This window comes from Zingiber officinale, chromosome 9A (genome assembly GCF_018446385.1).
Source record: "Zingiber officinale cultivar Zhangliang chromosome 9A, Zo_v1.1, whole genome shotgun sequence".
NCBI classification, from domain to species: domain Eukaryota; kingdom Viridiplantae; phylum Streptophyta; class Magnoliopsida; order Zingiberales; family Zingiberaceae; genus Zingiber; species Zingiber officinale.
In genome coordinates this window covers 11,805,178-11,826,610 of record NC_056002.1, presented here as the reverse complement: position 1 = coordinate 11,826,610, position 21,433 = coordinate 11,805,178, and the positions used below count along the sequence as shown (strand labels likewise).

General features: G+C 34.6%; 2 protein-coding genes across 5 annotated transcripts; both read left to right on the top strand.

Moving 5' to 3' along the window:
• The first annotated feature begins 2,933 nt into the window (after positions 1–2,933).
• LOC122019922 (endoplasmic reticulum-Golgi intermediate compartment protein 3-like) lies at positions 2,934–14,046 on the top strand. 2 transcript variants are annotated; one of them, XM_042577553.1, is made up of 12 exons: positions 2,935–3,316; positions 4,967–5,040; positions 5,199–5,282; positions 5,396–5,476; positions 8,749–8,829; positions 8,985–9,077; positions 9,853–10,032; positions 10,154–10,221; positions 10,322–10,373; positions 10,610–10,663; positions 10,735–10,824; positions 13,599–14,046. In XM_042577553.1, the coding sequence occupies exons 1-12, from the start codon at positions 3,178–3,180 to the stop codon at positions 13,755–13,757; spliced, it is 1,155 nt and encodes a 384-aa protein (XP_042433487.1). In that variant the 5' UTR covers positions 2,935–3,177; the 3' UTR covers positions 13,758–14,046. The 2 variants fall into 2 exon arrangements, with proteins under 2 accessions (XP_042433488.1, XP_042433487.1); XM_042577554.1 differs by lacking the exons at positions 10,154–10,221; positions 10,322–10,373 and having other exon boundaries at positions 2,934–3,316.
• Positions 14,047–14,519: 473 nt separating this feature from the next.
• Positions 14,520–21,214, top strand: LOC122021288 (thioredoxin H4-1-like). 3 transcript variants are annotated; one of them, XM_042579390.1, is made up of 6 exons: positions 14,520–14,701; positions 16,395–16,459; positions 19,282–19,401; positions 20,283–20,405; positions 20,928–21,098; positions 21,189–21,214. In XM_042579390.1, exons 2-5 carry the CDS (start codon positions 16,439–16,441, stop codon positions 21,069–21,071), a joined length of 408 nt encoding a protein of 135 aa, XP_042435324.1. In that variant the 5' UTR covers positions 14,520–14,701; positions 16,395–16,438; the 3' UTR covers positions 21,072–21,098; positions 21,189–21,214. The 3 variants fall into 3 exon arrangements, with proteins under 3 accessions (XP_042435324.1, XP_042435325.1, XP_042435323.1); XM_042579391.1 differs by having other exon boundaries at positions 14,520–14,680; positions 20,928–21,214; XM_042579389.1 differs by having other exon boundaries at positions 20,928–21,214.
• The last annotated feature ends 219 nt before the right edge of the window (positions 21,215–21,433 follow it).

Sequence of the window (21,433 nt, the reverse complement as noted above, 5' to 3'; positions counted from 1 at the left end):
TATATAGTCACAACATAATTTTTGAAAAATCTTCTAAACTTAGAATTTTTTTCAGCTTTTTTAACCCTTAATTTTTTTGATGTAATAAAGGGGATAGTAATTTTGGGGTTAAGTGGGAGATATTTTGCAATATTTCTTTGTACTTAATAGAAATATCCTACTTGTAATAATTATCAAATTATTGTATTATTATAATAATGGCTTATTTTATGTTTTGATTAACCCTAACTTAACTTGGATTAATGCATATAAAAAAAGGAGAGATTGTAAGTACCCCAAGTTGATTTTAATGTGATCAACCAAAACTAAGTCAAATCAGGTTCTATTGTGTTTTGATCCTTGGTATGAAAGAACTTAAAAACATAAGAAGTTGAGCGGAACATGCATGAGGCGGACGAGAAGGATGATACGGAAATCGAGTCAATGGACTCGGTGCATCCGAGGGATGAGAAGCTATGAAAGAGTACATTTCTGAGGGATGAGAAACCTGAGCGGAAGACTACTCGAGAACAAGGCCAGAGTTGGGTTCGGGTGAACTCAACTTTGGATAGTCGGAGAATCACCTAAGCAATCGGAGCCAAAGTTAGAGCTGTCAAACGGGTCAACCCGTGGCGGGCCGGGCCGGCTCGTGGCGGGCTAACCATTTGACGGGGCGGGGGCGGGCCAACCCGTCAACTTGGCGGGTTGAAAATTTTCCAACCCAACTCATTCTAAGGCGGGGTTGCGGGTTTGGCGGGCCAACCCGCGGGCCCATAAAAAAATTTAAAAATATTTTATATCTTCAACATTTTACTTCAAAATTTTTTCTACAATTAAATGTATACATAAACATGTATTTTAAATATAAATGAACACAAACGAGTACTTATGTTGGATAAAAAGTACTATTTTTATTTCAAAATTATAACAAAGAAAGATAATAAATTGACATAAAACTTAGCTAACATGTGTTTTTTAACCCGCGGGCCAACCCAAGCCCGAGCGGGCTGACCCGCGCGGGTCGCGGTCCTAGGCGGGTCGGCCCACGGCGGACTTGGGTTGATAAAATTCTAACCCAACCCGTTTAAATTGTTTGGCGGGACGAGCCAACCCGACGGTCCCAACACAAATTGACGGTTCTAGCCAAAGTTGAACAAAGTCAAAGCTAAGTTGACCTTATCCAAGCGCCTGGACCAAGTCTAGGCGCCGAAGTGGGTCTAGGCGCCCGGACCCCTGGCACTGCAAGAGCCGCCTCGGCGAGCCATTGCTGTGGATGACGTCGTATGCCCACGTCAACAACACTCTAGGTGCTCGGATGGGATCTAGATGCCCGGACAAGGATAAGTTTTATCCTCATACCATTGTGTAGCCGTTGTGAGCAGATGTGATGCACTGATGGGAGCCACCCGGATCAGGTCCAGGTGTCCGGAGTCGCCACATCAACAAATGACTATTTAGACCAATGGACTATAAATAAAGTCTCAATCTTCTTCATTTAGAACAAGACTCGACAATAGTTTCTGTACTTTCATTTTCACATTTTGTACTTTCTTTTCTGTTTTTCAACGCGTGTATGAGACTTCTTCACCCTCGAAGATTCACTCGTAGAAGGAGATAGTAGTGAACTTTTATTGTCTTGGAGTATCAATCTTTTGATTACAAACCAAGTAAATCTAGTTGTCTCGTACTTTCTTTTTATTTCATTCTAATTTAATTATGTGCTTGTCTAACTTAAGTCGAAAGTTTTTTAGAAGGGTATTTTATAATTACAAATAATTTATCCCTCTCTTGCCGATCGTACGGGACCAACACAAGCTACTATAAGAAACTTTTCTCATAAAAAAATAATTTAATTTTTTATCTTAAGCTACTATAAGAAACTTTTCTCATAAAAAAATAATTTAATTTTTTATATAAGATATTAAATTGATAAAACAGATACTACACCTGATCCTTACCAAAAGATTGAAAAAGATATGATTTCTAATATCGTCGATATAAGGTGTTGTCAATCTTAGTATGTGAGACTAAAGAGAACCATGATAATGTGTATTTTTTATATAAAAAAATAATTTAGATAAAATTATTAGTAAATTTTAAAATTATTTTTAGTATGAAAAGAAAATATATTAATATAATTTAATTTTGTACTTTATCAAAAAATAATTATTAAAGGTTTTAAATTTTTAATTAAATAGTAAGATTTTATTTATTCCATTGGGTAGATTGAAGAAGAAGAAAAATTAAGATAGAAAAAAATCTCTGCTGAAAAGAAATGAAAAGAAAGACCAGAAGAATGGAAAGAGAGGGGAAAAAATTCGGAGATCGTGTGGGTGCGTGTAGAAAAATTGGAGTTTTTCTGGGACGATTAGTGGTTAGTATATAAGGGATTAACATTATAAAATATGGAGTTTAAATCTTGATAAAATCATGATAAATATCTCTCTTATATGTTAATCATTATTTCAAAAATTAATAGTTGTCTATAATTTATCTTCTTGTAGTTATCCTGAGATGAATTAGTGAGGGGCTAAGCTAAACGTATTTATTTTTACCACCGTGTAAGAAAAATTGAAGCAAGAAAAAAAATTGAAGACCAAGGATAAAAAAAACTCGTTTTATCCCATTTTGAAATGCTTAAAAATTGACACAGAAGAGGTCATTCTTAGTAAATTAATGATCAAAAAATAAAATCCCTATAATAAAAATTAAAAAATATATATAGAAATATCTAGTCGATTTAACAAAAAATTTAGTTTAGTAGATGTTTAATGTGTTTTATGTTTTTATTTTATATGATTGTAGATAAAAACACTCTTTTATCTGGTGGATTAAAAATCTATTTAATAAATACTTAAAAAATGTATAAAAATATTTTTGTTTTAGTAGAGTCAGTGAACAAAAGGCTTAAGCATGAGGAGATTGGATCCGACCCATTTGGCCACTCGCGGTCTCGCAATAAATCTGCTCCAGTAGAGAAATGACTCAATTAGGTAGCTTCCACAAGACGCCGGCGGCGACCTAATCGCGCTCTCGCCTCCGATCCGGTTCTTCTCGACCTCGGTCGGAATCGGCAGCGGAGGACGGAGGAGGGGGAGAGAGAGAGGGAGAGAGAGTGATCCTTGAACTCTCTCCGGGGTTCTTCTTCCGGAGCTGGTGCTACAGAGGGGTTAAAGTGGGGCTTTCCGCTGTCCTGCGATGGAGATCTTGAATAAGTTGAGGAATCTGGACGCGTACCCCAAGATCAACGAGGATTTCTATAGCCGGTCGTTGTCCGGGGGCTTCATCACTATCGTCTCGTCCGTCGTCATGCTGCTCTTGTTCATCTCCGAGATCAGTGAGTCCGCCTTTTTATTTATTCCCTTGACGTTACGTGCTCTCTTACGTTATGGATATGGCAAGTATGGCGAAAGCGGTTTTCGTTTCTCTCCCAATGCAGACTTTTGATCAGCAGCTAGTTCTTCGGACACGTAGCTAGGTTAACTTTGGCTTTCTTTTTTCCCCCCTCAGTTTCCTTAGAAAAAATGGAAAACAAATCTAGTTGTTCGCCATTCATCGCCGTACACTCTTCACTAGTCTTTGCATAATGGACTTAAGGGGAATGTGGGTAAGATTGCATTTTGTTGCCAAAGATCTCCAGAACCTTTTGGAGATAAGATTGCATTTTCTTTCTATATGTGGATATATATAATAAAAGAAAACAGAAAAGCTAGAGAGTAAATTTGATTAAAGTAGGCAACTTTTTAGGCTATATACAGCTAAAAAAAAAAAAAAAAGACACCCCGGTGCACGAAGCTCTCGCTATGCGGGGTCCCGGGGAAGGATCCATTGTACGCAGCCTTATCCTACTTTTTGCAAGAGGTTGTTTCAAGATTCGAACCCGTGACCTTTTGGTTGCATGGTAACAGCTATAAAGTTCACTATAAATTGCATCGCACCTTATTATAGACACATCTCCCTTGGGAACTTCTTTTACTCTGCTTATGCAATCACACAGTTCATCTCGACTTGGCTGCATGAACTAGATCTCTATGTCGTGCAAAGAGATAGTTGCATAATGCAAGAATTTTTTTTATATTGAAAATAGACAACATATAAATTTTAACAAGTTGCATTGTAACTTATTATAAAGCTTAATCATTGACTGTTCAGTCTTTAAACTTCTTTTACTCTGCTTACAAAGACAGTAAATTCAATTTGACTTGAGCATGAATTATATTCTATATGTCCCTGGTTTGCTACTCTCCATGATTCTAATCGTCTTGGCAATGTTTTGAGACCAGTATATGAGGGTTTTTTCTTGTTCACAATGGAAGGTTGGATAGTGTCAATATGCTTATCTAGAATTGAATACACCCTCATGATATTGTTTTGACATCTAATCTTCTTAAAATGAATGTTTGTCCATGTTAAAAAATACATGTATTTGTTTGTATTGCATTAAACTGCTCTTACCAATATATTTTATGTTGCAATTATTATGACAAGGAATATGATTTCGGATGTGTTATAAAGTGTTTTGTAGATGTTGTACATATACTAACAAGTCCTAGAAACTTCTCTTCTCTCTTGATATCTTCTCCCTCTTTTTTACTTGGGTTGATAACAAAGTTCTTGTCCACAGAATAAATTATGTGGTTGTTTAGCTCTGCTTGATTAGCTTGGAAGTATTGTCGATATGCAACGTCATGTTTTCCTTTGGTGTATTTTTTTACTGAAAAATTTTTTATGGATGATGGTATTTGTACACTTAACTGATAGCCTTTGTAACATTTTTGGTTGATGGTGTACTTGTACACTGAACTAATAGCTTTTGATTTCTGCATGCGAATACATTCATGAAGATCTTGGAAAGTTGTTGAGTGTTAAACTTTTGCAAACTATATATTATTTAAATGTTTTCAAAAGTTGTTGAATGTTAAGTTTTTGCAACCTTTCTATTATATAAATGTTCTATTATTCAAAAGTTGTTGAATCTTTTCTGCAGGAATGTACCTTTATGCAGCAACTGAAACTAAGCTAATAGTAGATACCTCCAGAGGGGAAATGTTGCGTATCAATGTTAGTAAACACATTCTAAAGAATATGTTTAATTTAGTTATGTAGTAATTTCATGCTTCTCACTAAATGATTCTCCCAACCTAACTTATTGAGTTCTTTAAGGTTTTCTCAGCATCTACGTTACCATTAGAGCATATTTATATTTCATGTTGTTGCAGTTTGATGTTACCTTTCCAGCAATTCCTTGTTCTCTTCTCAGTGTTGATACAATGGATATCAGTGGTGAGAGGCACTATGACATAGTATGTATATGCTCTTTTTTGTACCATGGTTATTCCCTTTTTGTTTCTGCTTTCTGCTCTCCATATATAACTTTCTAGTGACATAGTTCAGAAACCACTAAATGATATTGCAGAGACACGATATTGTGAAGAAAAGAATGGATCATCTGGGTAATGTTATTGAATCAAAACAAGATGGTGTTGGTGCACCTAAGGTAGGTATATGAGAAATTTTGTATTCATGAGAGATATTATGTAATACCCATAGTTGTCAAATAGTGAAGAATCACTAGGAAAAATGTCTCTGGTTATTTCAATTTTCTAATTTTTAGGTTTTTAGTTTCAGAAAATAAAAATAGAAAATAATAAACATTTTTTACATCCACTTTTTGATTGCATTGTATAATAATTCCCCCGCTTTTTGACCACCCAGAAAATACTTGATCTTTCCCAAAAGAATTACTGAAATGGTAAAATCAGAGTAATGAAAGTATAAAATAGTTGACTATTTTCAAAACCAAACAAGACCATGCAATAAAATTATTTCATGTATAAGATTAGAAAAGATTTTCAAATATCTTAACAGTTTCATATCATGTATCATGAAATATGAAAAAATTAATTATAACAACAATCAAGTCTTATCCCACTAGGTGAGGTCGGGTATATGGATCCTTTTACGCCATTGAGCTCTATCTCTTACTATATCATCATTTATACTTAAATAAATTTTATCTTATTTTATTGTTGCTAACGAAGTCTTTTTTGGTCTTGTTTGATATGTGTGTTTGTCATAATTTCATATCGCTTAACTGGAGCATTTACTAGTCGTCTAAGTATATGCTCGTACCATCTTAAACGTGTCACTCAGAGTTCTCTCTCAATAGATGCAACTTTGACTTTCTCTCTAATGCTTTCATTTCTTATACTATTCATCCTCGTATGTCCACACATTCACTTTAACATTCTCATCTTTGCAACTCGCATCTTCTTCTGCTCATGTGCTCGAGTCATAGTCTAATATTCAGCTCCATACAACATAACAAATCTAACTGTGATTTTATAGAACTTTCCTTTAAGTTTTAGAGGTACTTTATGATCACATAAATCACCCGATGTTCTCCATTTCAACCATTATGCTTGTATTCTACATAGGACATCTCTCTCAATCTCTCTATCGTTTTGCAAAAATAATCCTTAATATTTAAACCTCTCGGTCTGGGTAACTCGTCGTCTCCCATCTTAACAATTGTTTCATTACGTCTAATATTACTAAACTTAAATTCCATATATTCTGTTTTTATTCTACTAATCCTAAAATATTTTCCTTCTAGTGTTTCCTCTAAGATTCTAGTTTAGCATTTACTCCACGTGTTTCATCTATCAAAACAATATCATCTGCAAAGAACATGTATCATGGTATTGTGCCTTGAATGTGTGCAGTGAGTTCGTCCATAATTAGTGTAAAAAGATAGGGACTTAGAGTTGATCTTTGATGTAACCCTATCTTTATTAGAAATGCGTCCGTTACTCCACCTGGTCTTTACTCTGGTCGTTACATCCTCGTACATATTTCAATATATGTTACACTAACACATTTCTTTTCTAGAATTCTCCATATAATTTATTTTGGAACTCTATTATTAGCTTTTTCTAAGTCAATGAATACCATTGTAGATCTTATTTTGTGCTCCCGATATTTTTCAATTAGTTGTCTAAGAAGATGTATAACTTTTATTGTTGACCTTCATGCATGAATTTAAATTGATTTTCAGTTACTGTGTATCCTTCCTTAATCTCTATTACTTTTTCCCAAAGTTTTATGGTATGATTCATTAGTTTAATATTCTATAGTTTGCATAATTTTGTTCGTCTCCTTTGTTCTTATCTAAAGGAACTAGAGTACTTACCCTCGAGCCGACATTTTTTCATTTTCAATATCATGTTAAATAATTTTGTAGTCATTCAATATCTTGTTTCTCTAGGCACTTCCATATCTCTATTGAAATATCATCTAGCCCAACGAATTTTTCATTGTGCATTCCATTTAAAGTTTGTTTTACTTCTAAAGTTTGAATTCTACGATAAAAATTTAAATTTCTATATTCATTTGACATACTTAAATTACCTAAGTTAAATTGGTGACCTAAACCTTCATTAAAAAGTTGATAAAAATACTTCTTTCACCGATCTTTTATATCTCCAAAGATATATATATATATATATATATATATATATATATATATATATATATATATATATATATATATATATATAATATAAAAATTAATAATAGAATTAATAAAATTTTATTAATAGCATGTTATAATTTTATTTTAATACTATCATGCTATTATAATTAGATAACTATTAGTTGATAAAATTGTATATAACTTGACATATTATGTCTATTATAATATTGATAAATAAAAACTCATATTAATTATTATAGAATTTCTAAATACTACTACATTATTAACACATTTTATCTTGCCAAAATGATAATACTTATCACTATTTCATGCTATAGGGTTTATTTGAGTGTGCTCCATTGATCTCTCTTAATGCACAATAGTCTTTCCCCAAAGTGTGCAAGAACAAATTTGTTAGCTCTTGGGTCCAGTGAATGAATTATGAAGGTTTACTACATTGAAAGAGTAATCATTGGGTATAGAAAAGAGAACGATGAAATATTTCCGAATAGAAAAGAGAACAACTACACTCGTATATATTAAATAGCTAATCACTAAATACTCTATGTAGGACTAAAACTGTGTTCCACCATAGTGAATTATCCATGAGCTTTTGTCTTTACCATCCATTTTTAGACGCTTAACATTTATGCCTTTCATCTATTGAACCATCAGGAAATACCAATAGCAAGCTTTTATATATGAAACTACTTATACTAACAAAATGTAGTTTTATATTGCCAAAATTAATTGTTTTTCCACACCAGCGAAGGTTATGCATGGAAAATATTTATAAAATATAGGGTTCTCTCTATTTGTGCAGTATCAAATATAAATTATAATATTATATTCATATTGTCATAAGCTCAATGAGAGTTAGCTCCATCAAGACTTAGATTTTGAGACTTAAATTCCAAATCTAAGTCTCTATTTATGAGGATATTTATAAAACTCATGAGAATCAAAATTTAATATGCCAGACATAAATCACTGTTGATTCTTTTTTGAAACATCTCAGACTATTGGGACTATTGAGTTTATAGTAATGCTCTTGTTGTACATCCTTGAATACTGAGATGTTCCAGATTTGAATGTTTGTTGCCTTTGTAATCTATATAGGCCATATTATCTGATAATTGAGTTCATTTGTCGCCTAATTTTCCTTGGACTCAATGGTCAAGTGACCTTAGTTTTGAAATACTACCCAACACAACATGCCTTCTTCTGTAGAATCTAAATCTATCTCCATTTCTATCTCAGTTTATAATATATTTTAAGTTTCTCTTTTCTTTTAGATCGAAAGACCTTTACAGAAGCATGGTGGAAGACTTGATCATAATGAGTCCTATTGTGGTTCTTGTTATGGGGCAGAAACGGTATGCACTTGAGTGGTTTTGTCTTTGCATCTTAACTCCACTTTGCAGTCTTGTGCTTTTGCCTGTGTGGATGTTGTTTCTAATTTTTGGCAGCAATACTAATGGTTAGCATGTGAGAACATATTAAGATGGCATAGATAAATTTTCCTTTGTAGTCAGATGATCATTGCTGCAACTCATGCGAAGAAGTTCGTGAAGCATACCAGAAGAAAGGTTGGGGTATGACAAATCCAGATCATATCGATCAGGTATGGAAAATCAGTCTTTTGTGTGCACATTGTGATTTAGAAGTCATTTCTTATCCACTTGTGCACTCTTGAATCAATCATAGGATACAATTGTAGTAACCTTCATTATCAATTTAAAATCCTAACCATCCAATTGATGATCTCAATGAACTCTGTTGGTTGCTTTCTAACTATAGTCTGTTGCACTTATAAATAAAAAGGAAAAATTCGTTCTGCCTTGGTGAACATTCTTGGGTTCTGATTATGAAATAGGCAATTGGGATTTGAAGCAGAAGCAAATTACTGGACTGGTTCCTTAAATCTCCGTGAATCCCTGTGAGATTCCTCAAGTCAGTCAAGGTTGGCAGGATGTTAGTTGCATTCTGTTGAAATTGCCTTTCCAAACACTGAATTGTCCTGTAAACTCTTTTCTAGTACGTTAATCAGCCTAAATTCATATAGATTTTCTCCACAGAAATGCTGACTCTGTATTCTCTCAATTTTGAAATTGTACATAATTGACCAGCTGACTCAAGGTTGCTTCAACCTTGTACAATGCTTTTATGTTGTTAATGATAAACAATTCTATTTATAAAAGACAATGTGATGTTGAAAATACTAAGTAAGAACAGCTTATACTCTGTTACCGACTTGTACCATGAAAAGCATTTCATGTCTTGTACATTTTTTTGGAAGATAGCTGTGTGATTGAGCTTGTTGATTCAACCTTCTATGGAGGTTTTTGCCTTTTTATGCCTTACATCCTTAACTTTATGATGCCATTTAACAATTTCAGTGCAAGAGAGAGGGATTCATTGAGAGAGTAAAGGAGGAAAATGGTGAAGGATGCAACATTGATGGTTTTGTGGAAGTGAGCAAAGTTGCTGGAAATTTTCACTTTGCCCCTGGAAAAAGCTTCCATGGATCTTTCAATTTTTTGCAAGATCTACTAGGCATTCAGACTGACAATTATAATGTGAGAATAAAGTCCCAAATATCATCATCTTTTACCTTGGTTATGAATGCATTTTTCTTTCAGCATCATGTAAAATTTTCAACTGATGATTAACATATTTTTTCTTTCTGACTGAAACTAGATAAGCCACAAAATAAACAAATTATCTTTTGGAAAGGAATTCCCTGGTGTCATAAACCCACTTGATGGGTAAGTTAGGAAAAACTGTCTCCCATTGTGGTATTTGTATTATATCTGGCAATTTGTAGTTGTTTTTTATTCTAAGTTTTAATGGTTTCAATAAATCCAGTGTCAAGTGGACGCACACAACTACTTCTGGAATGTATCAATATTTCATCAAAGTGAGCATACATCTTATATGCTCCTCAGTTCATTTGCATAATTTACAAGTTACTTTGCTAGAATTTTGATTGGTTCTTTCACAATTCTTGATCATCACTTGTAGTTATTTATCATGTTTGCTTCAGTTATTTTACCTCTTCCATTTCAATGCTTCAAATAAGTGTCAAATCTCTCTTGTTTGTCATCAGAAATATATATACTATACAACTATTTGATTGATTTTCCTGCATCACAGGTTGTTCCTACAATCTATACTGATATCAGAGGCCGTAAAATTTACTCCAACCAGGTTAGAAAATTGTGGATGAGATTATTTCCTGTGCAACAAGGATAGTCACAATAAATTCTGTTCTATTTCAGTTCTCAGTAACAGAGCACTTCAGAGATGCAGATGCATATCCGAAGCCGCCTGCTGGCGTTTACTTCTTTTATGACTTCTCCCCAATCAAGGTGAACAAAATTGAGAATAGCTAATTGGTTGAGATGTTTCAGATATGCTTTTAATTGCTACACACACATCCCTTGATGGCAGTGTTCTTTATTGGGATCCATGTGTAAATATATAGCTCAGTAAGGTGCGCTTATAATACCTTATTTTATCAATAGTATATAGTGGGGACTACATGGTATCAGAGGTGTTGTTACAATCCTCTGTTACTCTGAGCCTTTACTCCACACCATCTTTCGAAACTACTACTTTCTTTTTCCCCCACACCATCTCTATTAACTGATGTGGATAATGTTCTTCATATTCCTACACCATTATCATGGAAATACCTCTATGAATATTCCTATGACAGTTACTAAGGCTCCCTCATCTGGGAACCTACTTTATGGGTGTATAGTCAAAGATGATGCCTTGAAGATGCTCCAGTGCTTCCTCCTCTTGATATAGTTGTACCTCCATCACCTACTCCTGTTTTAGAAGCCCTCTAAAGGCTTTTTTTTATCACAGCTTGGAGGTTGGCTATTATTGATGAGATGTGCACTTTACTTTAATGACACTTGGGAATTAGTAACTCTTCCCAGTGGGAGATTAAATGTAGGGTGTCGATAGGTATTCACAGTCAAGGATTCTCTAGATGTTTTGTGGATAGCCTCAAAGCTCATTTAGAGGCAAAGGATACACACAAATTTATGATGTTGATTATCTGGATACCTTTTCTTCAATGCCCAAGATCATTTCATTTTGTAGCTCCTCTCCCTGACTCCTACATTCCACTAACCACTTCATCAACTTGACATAAAAAGATGAAGTTTGTATGGAGCAACCTTCAAGATTTTTTGCATAGGGGAAGAATGACCTCATGTGTAAGCTAAATAAATTACTCTACAGACTGAAGCAATTTCCAAGAGGGTGGTTCGAAAAGTTTGGCTCAACTCTTATTCAATATGCCTTGATCAAAAGTTTTACAAACCATTTAGTCTTCTAGCTTCTTATTGTGTATGTGGATGATATTATGGTTATTGGTGATGACATCAATTGATTACACAACTAAAAAATTATTTTCATCGACAAGTTCAAACTCAAGGATTTGGGTGACTTTAAGAGGAGAGGAAGATATTTATATTTCACAATGCAAGATATACTAGATATGCTTAAAGAGATTGACATGATGAGGGTTAAACTAGATTCAAGTGAGATTAGTACTAAGATATGAGGAATCATTGACTAATTCAAAGAAATAGAGAAGATTGGTTGGAAAATTAAACTATCTTACAGTCGCTAGCTCACAATTATTGCATCTCACATCTCATTTAGTGTTAGTGCTGAATCTAACATCTCATTTAGTGTTAGTGTTGGATATAAAATCTCATTTAGTGTTAGTGTGTTATCTTTTGGAGAATTCGTGTCATGATCACTATGAAGCAGCTATAGAATTCTATAGTACCTTAAGAGTGCTCTAGGAAAAGGTCTTTTTTGTTTTGTTTTGTGACCAAGGTTATCTACAGAGCATGGGGTACTTAGATGCAAATGGGCAGATCTCCCACAGGTAGACGTTCTACTTCTAGATATTATGTCCTCTTGGGAGGAAATCTTGTCTTTGAAGAGTGAGCAAGAAGTAAATAGTTATAACAAGATCAAGTGCAACGGGAGAATATAGTCATTGCCTTAGTGATGTACAAACTGATTTGGGTAATACATTTTATGACAGATAAAATTTACTCCTATAGAGCCACTGAAATTTTACTATAATAATCAAGCTGTTATGGCATCACTTGGAACCCTTTATTCCAAGAGAGTAGAAAGCATATAGAGAATTGATTTTTCACTTTATTAGAGATAATCAATCTAATGAGATGGTCACTTTCTTTATCAATGCTAATGATTTATTCATATATATGTTGCTAAATTATTGAGAGGGCTTAATGATGACTACATTTGTAACAAGCTAACAAACTGAGTATTTTGCATTATATTTGAACTAGCTTGCTTGAAGAGAGTGTTGGGATCCATATGTGAATATGTAACTCAATAGTATACTAATACTTGGCCAAGGTAGTGAGGACTACCTAGAGTTACTCATTCACCGATGATAATCCACCATCACATTTTTAATTGTGTTTCAAACCGACAGGTTAATGTCTATATTTATGTTCAGAGGGACTGCAAAAAGATGAGTTACACTTTAGCCATTTTGTTCTGTGCTAATGCAAACATGTGAGATTTTCAAATGAACCCTTACACTGATAGTAGATGAGTCATCAGTGAAATTCATAAATAGTTAAATACTCATGCAATTTTGCATAAACTGTAATCATCTGCCTACTTTTACAAATTAGTCAACTACCTTTTCTGTGAGAAATAAGTATAAATTATATAAAAAATAGTAATACTATATGTTTCACATTCTCTGTATAAAGATGTGTCTAGTGGAAAACCTTCACTTAGTGTGTGACAACATTTGCATTGCAATTATTTATGGTTCTTTCTTTTGTTTCGTTGCCTTTTTTTTTTCTTTCAAAGAACTAATTAAGCTATTGAGCTGCTCCTTTGATTTATTTATGAATTTGGCTGGACTTCTTTTCTTACTCTCACCTCTCCTTCATTGAAGGACCAGATGGAGAAGAATGTACGACAATTAAACAATAGCCTCATGATAGAATTTTGTTAAGATGCAAGCTTAGTTGAAACTTCTCGGCATTCTTGCTCAATAGCCATTTCCATACATGATATGTTGTACTAGTGAACAAACATATGACTTCTTTTTACTACTTTGCAGGTCATATTTACTGAAGAAAATGCATCGCTGCTGCACCTTTTCACCAATGTGTCTGCTATTATTGGAGGTGTTTTTACTGTCTCCGGAATCATTGATGCTTTTATCTACCATGGGCATCGGGCAATCAAGAAGAAGATGGAACTTGGGAAGCACTCATGATTCCACCATGGATTGGAATATGGTTTACTTGAGGGAGGGGTCTGCCAACTCCATTCGTTTGTGGGCATATAAGCTAGAGCGCAAAGATGTATACAACGGAAACAAAAGTCTGATGAGAATCGTCTAGTTGATGTGTAGAACTCCATTGCTGTTGTCAAGACCAATGATTTCTTTCCTTCAAACTTGAACAGATGGAAAATGTGGTTCCCATCTTAGACTCCTAAAATGATTTTTAAAAACCATATAACATCTTTTTACATAGAATAAAGTTTTAAAAGAATCATAAACATATTTGTTGTCTTTTTAAAATATTAGAGCAAAATGTAAATTTTTTATATTTTGAGAAATGCTGCAAGTATTCACATTATTTTGACACTAAATACTTTAGTTCTATTTCATTTTTTTAATTTAACATTTTAAATATTTTCAAAAGTGAGATTTGCTTATTGAATTGGATATAAATACACATGATCGTCAGTAATCATAACTCTAAAATATCCCTATAGTTAATTATCTCAAGTATTTCAATAATCGTAAATTGAAAGCATAGAGATTTTATCTTAAATTTCAACTTTCATAATATAAGTGTTAGATATATGTAAATTGAAAGCATAAACATTTTCAGGAATTGTTTTTTTTTAATGTAATGTTGATTAATTTAATTATGTGTTTATCTAATGTATTTACTAATATTTTTCAACCTTAAAATATAATTGTCAATAACCGAAATGATGCTTTTAGTAAAAAAAATGCCTCGTTTAAAAAAAAAAAAAATCAAAAGCGCAGTGGCAAAGTAGTTAATTCAGCACGGAATTGTGGCTTTATTAAACAAAATCCTCGGCTGACCAAACTCTCCTGGTCGACTCCGAACTGTTCTTCATCTCTCTCCAGCTTCGGCGAACTTTTCTCTCCGGCCGCCAACGGTGACAAACTAGGAGCAGCAAGTAATGGTTTTTTTTATATGACTTTTTCCTTATTTTCCTGTGCGCGTATTTGTTCGGATCAGCTATTGCCATTGATTAAGTTTGTAGATTTAGGACTATTTTCAGCTATTTTACTTTCTTGTTTCCATCTAGGGTTGTTTTAAAAGTAAAGAGCTTTATGTGTTGTTTTCTAAGAAATTTCTTGTAGGCGTAGCTTTTTTTGATCCGTATATGTGATGATTTTGTTAAGTACTTAAGTTCTTAATAAATAAGAATTTTCGGGAAAATTCTCGTCAATTAAACTGAGTCTTAACGGTTTAATTGGTGAGAATTGGCGGCTCTGATTTTAAGGGTAGTATTGTAAAATATGATTGGTGTGCGCTTGGTTACTGGATTCTGTCAATCGAGTCCAAAGTATTTTTCGGAAAATCCATCTTATTTTAAACTTTGTTAAAGTGTTTCTAGCTTGGACTAGAAGGATGCTATTTGTGTTTCTTGATAAGCTTAAATTTTAGCAAGGCTAACGAGTAGAGTTATCTCTTTGATGCACAACTTAAGGGAATTGGAGCTGCGTGTTATAAAAAAATGGAGATGTATGAGGATTTTTTGGAATTAGAAGGAATGGCAGTGGTGGCAATTGGAAAAATTCCAACTCATTTATGCAGTATATAATGTAAATTCTAAGACAAATTTGTTATTTAATGACTATGCCTATTAGTGATAGTGTACTCAAGACAATTAAATTGTATAGAAAAATCATTTTATTACATATTTAATTGATGAAGTTGTTTTTTTTTTTTACAACCTCGTTATCTTGTATGCAATTGGTGGGTTGTAATAAAAGTTTCTATAGGATTGTTGTTGTAGTGAAAGGTATAAATATGATATGATCCTGAAGCAAATGGCGATGGTATTGAAAGGCCCTTACTCATAACAACTTTGAGACAAGACATCGACTTTACAGACAATACGGCTAGCATGTGCTATATTTCTGCTAAGTAATACCAATAGGTGATGATATTGAAGAGGACTTATCACTTTTCCATTGTGCCAGTGAATTTCCTTTAGCTGTGACGATCCTAACACTATGATCGTCACAGTAACGCAAGATTTGCTTCAAAATATACAATTAAAAGGTAACGAATAGATAGGATATAAGTATGTTCATTGTAGTACACTCTTGAATTAATTTAGTTCTTGATCAGTAATAGTCGTTGATATACTTGGGTATAGGCCTATAACTATCTTATGAATCTTATAGATTGTTATTTGGGTCATTAAAGTATTACCAGTTTCTGCCTCTACAATTTCTTTAATCCCATTTAACTATTAAGAAGTGTTTTACATCATTTTCTTTGATGAACTTTTTCAACTTCCACAACAATGATGACCACAAAATGCAGATCCTAACTATAATGATTGTTTAATGAATCTTATACAACCACTAAGCCCTATGAAGTCATTTTATAGTCATACCCATTTCACTTATATTGAGTTTTGCCTCTTCTACTTTGCAAACCTTTAATTTTGGTTGATTTAAGTTTTGTAATATACAACACGTTTCAATTGCAGATCCTCATATTCAGAAATTTGCTTTTCGACATAATTTGGACATACTTATTTTGTCAGAATTTGTTGTTTCAATTTCATTGTTCCTTTTCTGTCATGGACATTAATTTATACATGCATTTTCTTGTGTTTCTCGTTTTGGCAGAAGAAGCTGGTTCTCCTATTATCCAGTCACACCTTCTAACTCTAATGGGAAATTGTTTTGGCAAGGTGTGAAATTATCCACACATGACATGAGAACTAGTAATGATGACTTTAATGCATGGCTTTATACTTTTTCAAAAACTTTTGCATGCTTCTAAGGTTGCTTCTTGAATTTCATGCTTTTGTTGTTTGTCCATAGTTTTAATGCTGGTAAAGTAGATGTTTATACTTGTTGTTTCCTTGAAAACCTATGAATTTATGCATATTGATACATGTTTTGGTGCATTTGCATGTGTTCTAGGATTTGCATGTGTTCTAGGATTTTAGAAAGAAATAAGGGGTTATTGTACTTAGCTAGCATGCATTTGAATTAGCAACAGTTCTCCAAAGAGTTATGCTGCAAGTATAAAATATAAACCCTTTGATTCAACCGTGATTCCTAGGATGAAGTTTCATTCTCTATCAATTGACTATAAAAGAATATGATGTGGACGCCGAGGTGGACGCTTTTGTTGGACGCTACTATAGTCGGAAGCAAAAAAAAAACAAATTAGCTACTGCCTAATTGATATAGTACAAATAAATTAGCTATTGCCGAATTAGTAGAAACAAATAATGACCTAATTTAACTACTGCTGTAATAGAAACAAATAATGGCCTAATTAGCTTTTCTATTTTTGATTTCTTGTTTCCTTTATGGGTTGTCGTGTCCTGTTTGACTCCTTATATAAGGAGTGAAGGAGTGTTATTGTTAATACAGAGAGGAAGAAAAATTGAGTAATTGGACTTTGTCTAGAATGAGTTTTTCCCCCTCCCTTCCACCCTTGAGTGTTGCATGACCAAGTCCGGATCCGGATCTCGACCTGTGACTCGATCCTGCACTCGGGATCATAACAACTTGGTATCAGAGCTGATTATGGGTGACATGGATCCTATCACATCTAAACTTGATGCTTTAATGTAAAAATTGACCTCGTAACAACAAGTTTTCATGGAGCAGAGCACCTCCACCAGCGAGGACTGGAGGAGCATATGGCCAAGTTATCCCATGCAAGAGACAAGATGACAACACTGCAAACAACCCTACCGGCGTGGAGTGCGGCCCTTCTAAAGCCTTGAAGGCCAGACCTGAACAACCAACTAGCGACACCATAGTTCCGTGGTACTCGAAAATGGAGTTCCCCACCTATTCTGGAGAAGGGGATCCACTGGATTGGGTTAAAAGGTGCAAAAAAAATTTTTGCCAACCAAAGGACTACAACAGCCGATAGGGTTGGCCTTGCTACCTTCCATTTGGTAGGGAAAGCCTAACTTTAGTTTGATTAGATAGAACAGGAAGGGCCAGATATGACTTGGAATCAATTCAAAGACTATTGTCACATCCGCTTTGGGCTGCCTATGAGCAACAACCCTTTGGGAGAGCTATCAAATTTGAAGAACACTGGCTCGGTAGAAGACTACCAACGGCAGTTCCAGTTCCACCTCACTCGGACACCTCCGACCATGGCAACATGTTGACTTGTTCACTAAGAGGCTAGTTGAAGATCTCCGTAGCAACATCTAATTGCAAAAGCCTGGAATCCTGTGCATTGCAATGAATATGGCTAGGGCATTAGAACAGAAGCAGTGCTTCCATTGAGGCGGGGGGCGACTGTGCACAAATTGGGGCAGGACCACAACTGAGCTCAACATGAGCAATGGAGGCCCTCTTCTGGCGAAGACCAAGACAATGGGAGACATCAGTAAAGAGACTCCACCTGCTTTATTCTTCAAGCGTCTAACCCGTGCTGAGATGGCAGAATGGAGAGCCAAGGGTCTTTGTTTTAACTGTGATGAGTCCTACTCCACAAGTTACAAGTGTAAGCGCATGTTTTGGATTGAAGTGCCGAATGATGATAGGGAAGGTGAGGAAGAGGGGGAAGTGAACTCGGAAATTTCCCTCTATGCTATTAGTGGCGTTATACCCTGCTTTCGAGCTTGAGGATAAGCTCAGCATTGAGGGGGGAGGATGTGGACGCCGAGGTGGATGTCTTTGTTGGATGCCACTATAGTAGGAAGCAAATAAAACAAATCAGCTACTCCTGATTAGCTATAGTAGAAATAAATTAATTATTACCTAATTAGCAGAAACAAATAATGACCTAATTTAATTATTGCTATAGTAGAAACAAATAATGACATAATTAGCTTTTTTATTTTTTATTTCTTGTTTCCTTTATGGGTTGGTCTTTGTGCTATGTTTGACTCCTTATATAAGGCGTGTTCTTATCAATAAAGAGAAGAAGAAAAATTGAATAATTGGATTCTATCTAGGATGAGTTGTTTCCCCCTTCCTTCCACCCTTGTTTGTTGTAGGACCAAGTTTGGATTCGGATCTTGACCTGTGACTCAATCCAATAACACTCCTTATATAAGGAGTCAAACATGACACGATTTAGAAAAGATCAACCCATAAAGGAAACAAGGAATCAAAAATAGAAAAGCAACTTAGGCTATTATTTGTTTATAGTTAAATTAGGTCATTATTTGTTTCTGCTAATTAAACAATAGCTAATTTATTTCTACTATAGCTAATTAAGTGGTAGCTAATTTGTTTTATTTGCTTCCGATGGCGTCCAACAAAGACGTCCACCTCGACGTCCACATCAGAATATAACTCTGGTCTTAAAATTAGTCAAAAAGAAAGCTGAATAAGTATTTCAACTCTTTCTCATTTTTTTTTCTTGCTAGCGACATTCCAAAGTAGATGGTTTTAACATCTGACTGTTGTTTAGTTTAATCTCGGTTTCTGGCATTTGCAAGAATGTTTGTTTGCTAATATCAGTTTTAAAAGAAATGGGTATTAGTTAAAAAAATCTAAGTTAATCTCCCTTTTTCTTTCTGCTTAGGAAGGGAAAGATGCTGATCTTCAAGAGGAGGTAGACTTCAAAGGTGGAAATGTGCATGTAATAACTAGCCAAGAAGGCTGGGACCAAAAAATTTCTCAAGCAAAAAATGATGGAAAGATAGTAAGTAACTCGAGAGGATATTTCTCACAAACAAGATGCTTGCTGTCAGATCTTATGCTAGATTTAATATGAACTTCCTCCACTTACATAAGCATTGTGCAATCCTGAAATGTAAACACACTTTTTGGTTCCAGGACTATTATTTGCCAGTTGTTTTTAGGTAAGATAGTTGCAAATTTGAAGGGGAGCCATTGCAAATTTGAAGGGGAGCCTTTTGTGACCAAAAGGTCACGGATTCGAATTCTAGAAACAATCTCTTGCAAAAAGCAGAGTAAGGCTGCGTACAATGGATCCTTCCTTGAGACTCCGCATGACGGGAGCTTCGTGCACCGGGCTGCTCTTTTTTTATAATTGCAAATCTGTCTTACTTTAGATCCTTACTTTTGGTATCTTGATTAGTTTCGTGCTTCCACCACCATTCCATACTTTGCCTAGTCGTTTTTTGCTCTTCTATGATGTCAACTTAACCAATATCTGCATTTCAATGATAAAATATGTTTTTGTCATTTGAGGAATTCTAATGATGTACACTAAAAATAAAATCTCATCTAGAATTTAAATCATTGAAGTGAATGCTATTTAAATCATTGATGTACTAATTTGGCCTACTTGAAATTGTTTTTCTTTTGGTCAATCATTGAGTTTCAAACATTGTGATCTGAAGCAACTTCAATGTTATTACTGAAACACTTCAAACTCGTTAACATAGGTGAGATTGTAAGTTTAATCTTTAATTTTTAGTGTCTCTTAATACTACTACACTACGACCTTTAGGAGGTTTGTGATTTGAAAATTATCATCGAAGTATCATGATAACTAAATTGTGTTGCATCTTACTGCATATCTAGCTTTATTCTGACTAAGTGTCTTTCCTCCTGCAGGTCGTAGCAAATTTTAGTGCTACATGGTGTGGGCCATGCCGACTGATGGCACCTGTTTATACAGAGCTGTCTGAGAAGTATCCTGCACTGATGTTTTTGACAATAGATGTCGATGAGTTATCGGTAAGATCTTTTTCCAGATTCATCCTATCTGTTTTAGTTTTAGGTACTACTCTCCTGTAGATTTTGCTTATCCTTGTACTTTTCCTCGTCATAGGCGTGTCCATTAGTTAACTCCGCATTTGTTACTAGAGATTTCAGTCTACCTTTGATGCTCTTCAATCAGTATTCCTAAAAGTGAAGTTCAATGTGTGAACTGATTGATGCTCTTCAATGTGTGAACTATTATATGCAACATGTTATTGTCGAAAGTTGCATAATTTTTCACAAGTTCGCACTTATTTAAACTCTACAAGTTCGACATATCTAAATATTTCGCATCAGTGACTTCTGTTCTTAGTTGGAGCATCTTTCCAGGGTAAATGTTATTATGTGTTGAACAATCAACAGATTTGCATGCTGTGCTCTGTAGATCAACACAACTGAAAATTCTTAAAAACATCTTTGACACACTACTTTTTAGCCGAATCATGTTTCACTGAAGTAAAAAAGGTTTGTACACAATGATAACTATTTTTTTTTCAGGAGTTTAGCTCATCATGGGACATCCGAGCAACTCCGACTTTCTTTTTCCTGAGAGATGGGCAGCAAGTGGACAAGCTCATCGGCGCCAACAAAATTGAGTTGGAGAAGAAGATAGTCACTTTCATCGAGCCCTCAGTTCGATGATCCAAGACTCAAATCTACGATGAGAAAGTATATTATTATTCCTCACTCTCATGTCTTACCGTTTGAGTGTTTGTGTGATGAATGTGTTAACTACAAACTGTAATAATTCTCCTCCAGAATCAAGAACTTTAGTGTGCAAAATATGTACTGAATCCAGTGGCTATGGTCTGGATCCCGAGCTTCGAGGCGACGCCATCATTGTCCGTGGTCGTTTCAGGCCTCGGCATTCGCGAATGCGTTAAGTAGAGACTTGTCTGGTAATTAATGATGTGATGATCACTTCTGTGTCCTGTCAGGGACGTTGAATCACATGGCGGCCATTCTACGCAAAAAAGTGGACAGGACTTCACCTGCACAATTGC

What these genes read in the sequence shown, in the direction of transcription:
- LOC122019922 (XM_042577553.1), top strand. Translation starts at nt 3,178, where the DNA reads ATGGAGATCTTGAATAAGTTGAGGAATCTGGACGCGTACCCCAAGATC. An exon ending in ATGGTGTTGGTGCACCTAAG is followed by an intron (nt 5,477 to 8,748) that starts GTAGGTATATGA and finishes CTTTTCTTTTAG; the next exon opens with ATCGAAAGACCTTTACAGAA. An exon ending in ATGACTTCTCCCCAATCAAG is followed by an intron (nt 10,825 to 13,598) that starts GTGAACAAAATT and finishes ACTACTTTGCAG; the next exon opens with GTCATATTTACTGAAGAAAA.
- LOC122021288 (XM_042579391.1), top strand. Translation starts at nt 16,439, where the DNA reads ATGGGAAATTGTTTTGGCAAG. An exon ending in TGGGAAATTGTTTTGGCAAG is followed by an intron (nt 16,460 to 19,281) that starts GTGTGAAATTAT and finishes CTTTCTGCTTAG; the next exon opens with GAAGGGAAAGATGCTGATCT. An exon ending in CAAAAAATGATGGAAAGATA is followed by an intron (nt 19,402 to 20,282) that starts GTAAGTAACTCG and finishes TTCCTCCTGCAG; the next exon opens with GTCGTAGCAAATTTTAGTGC.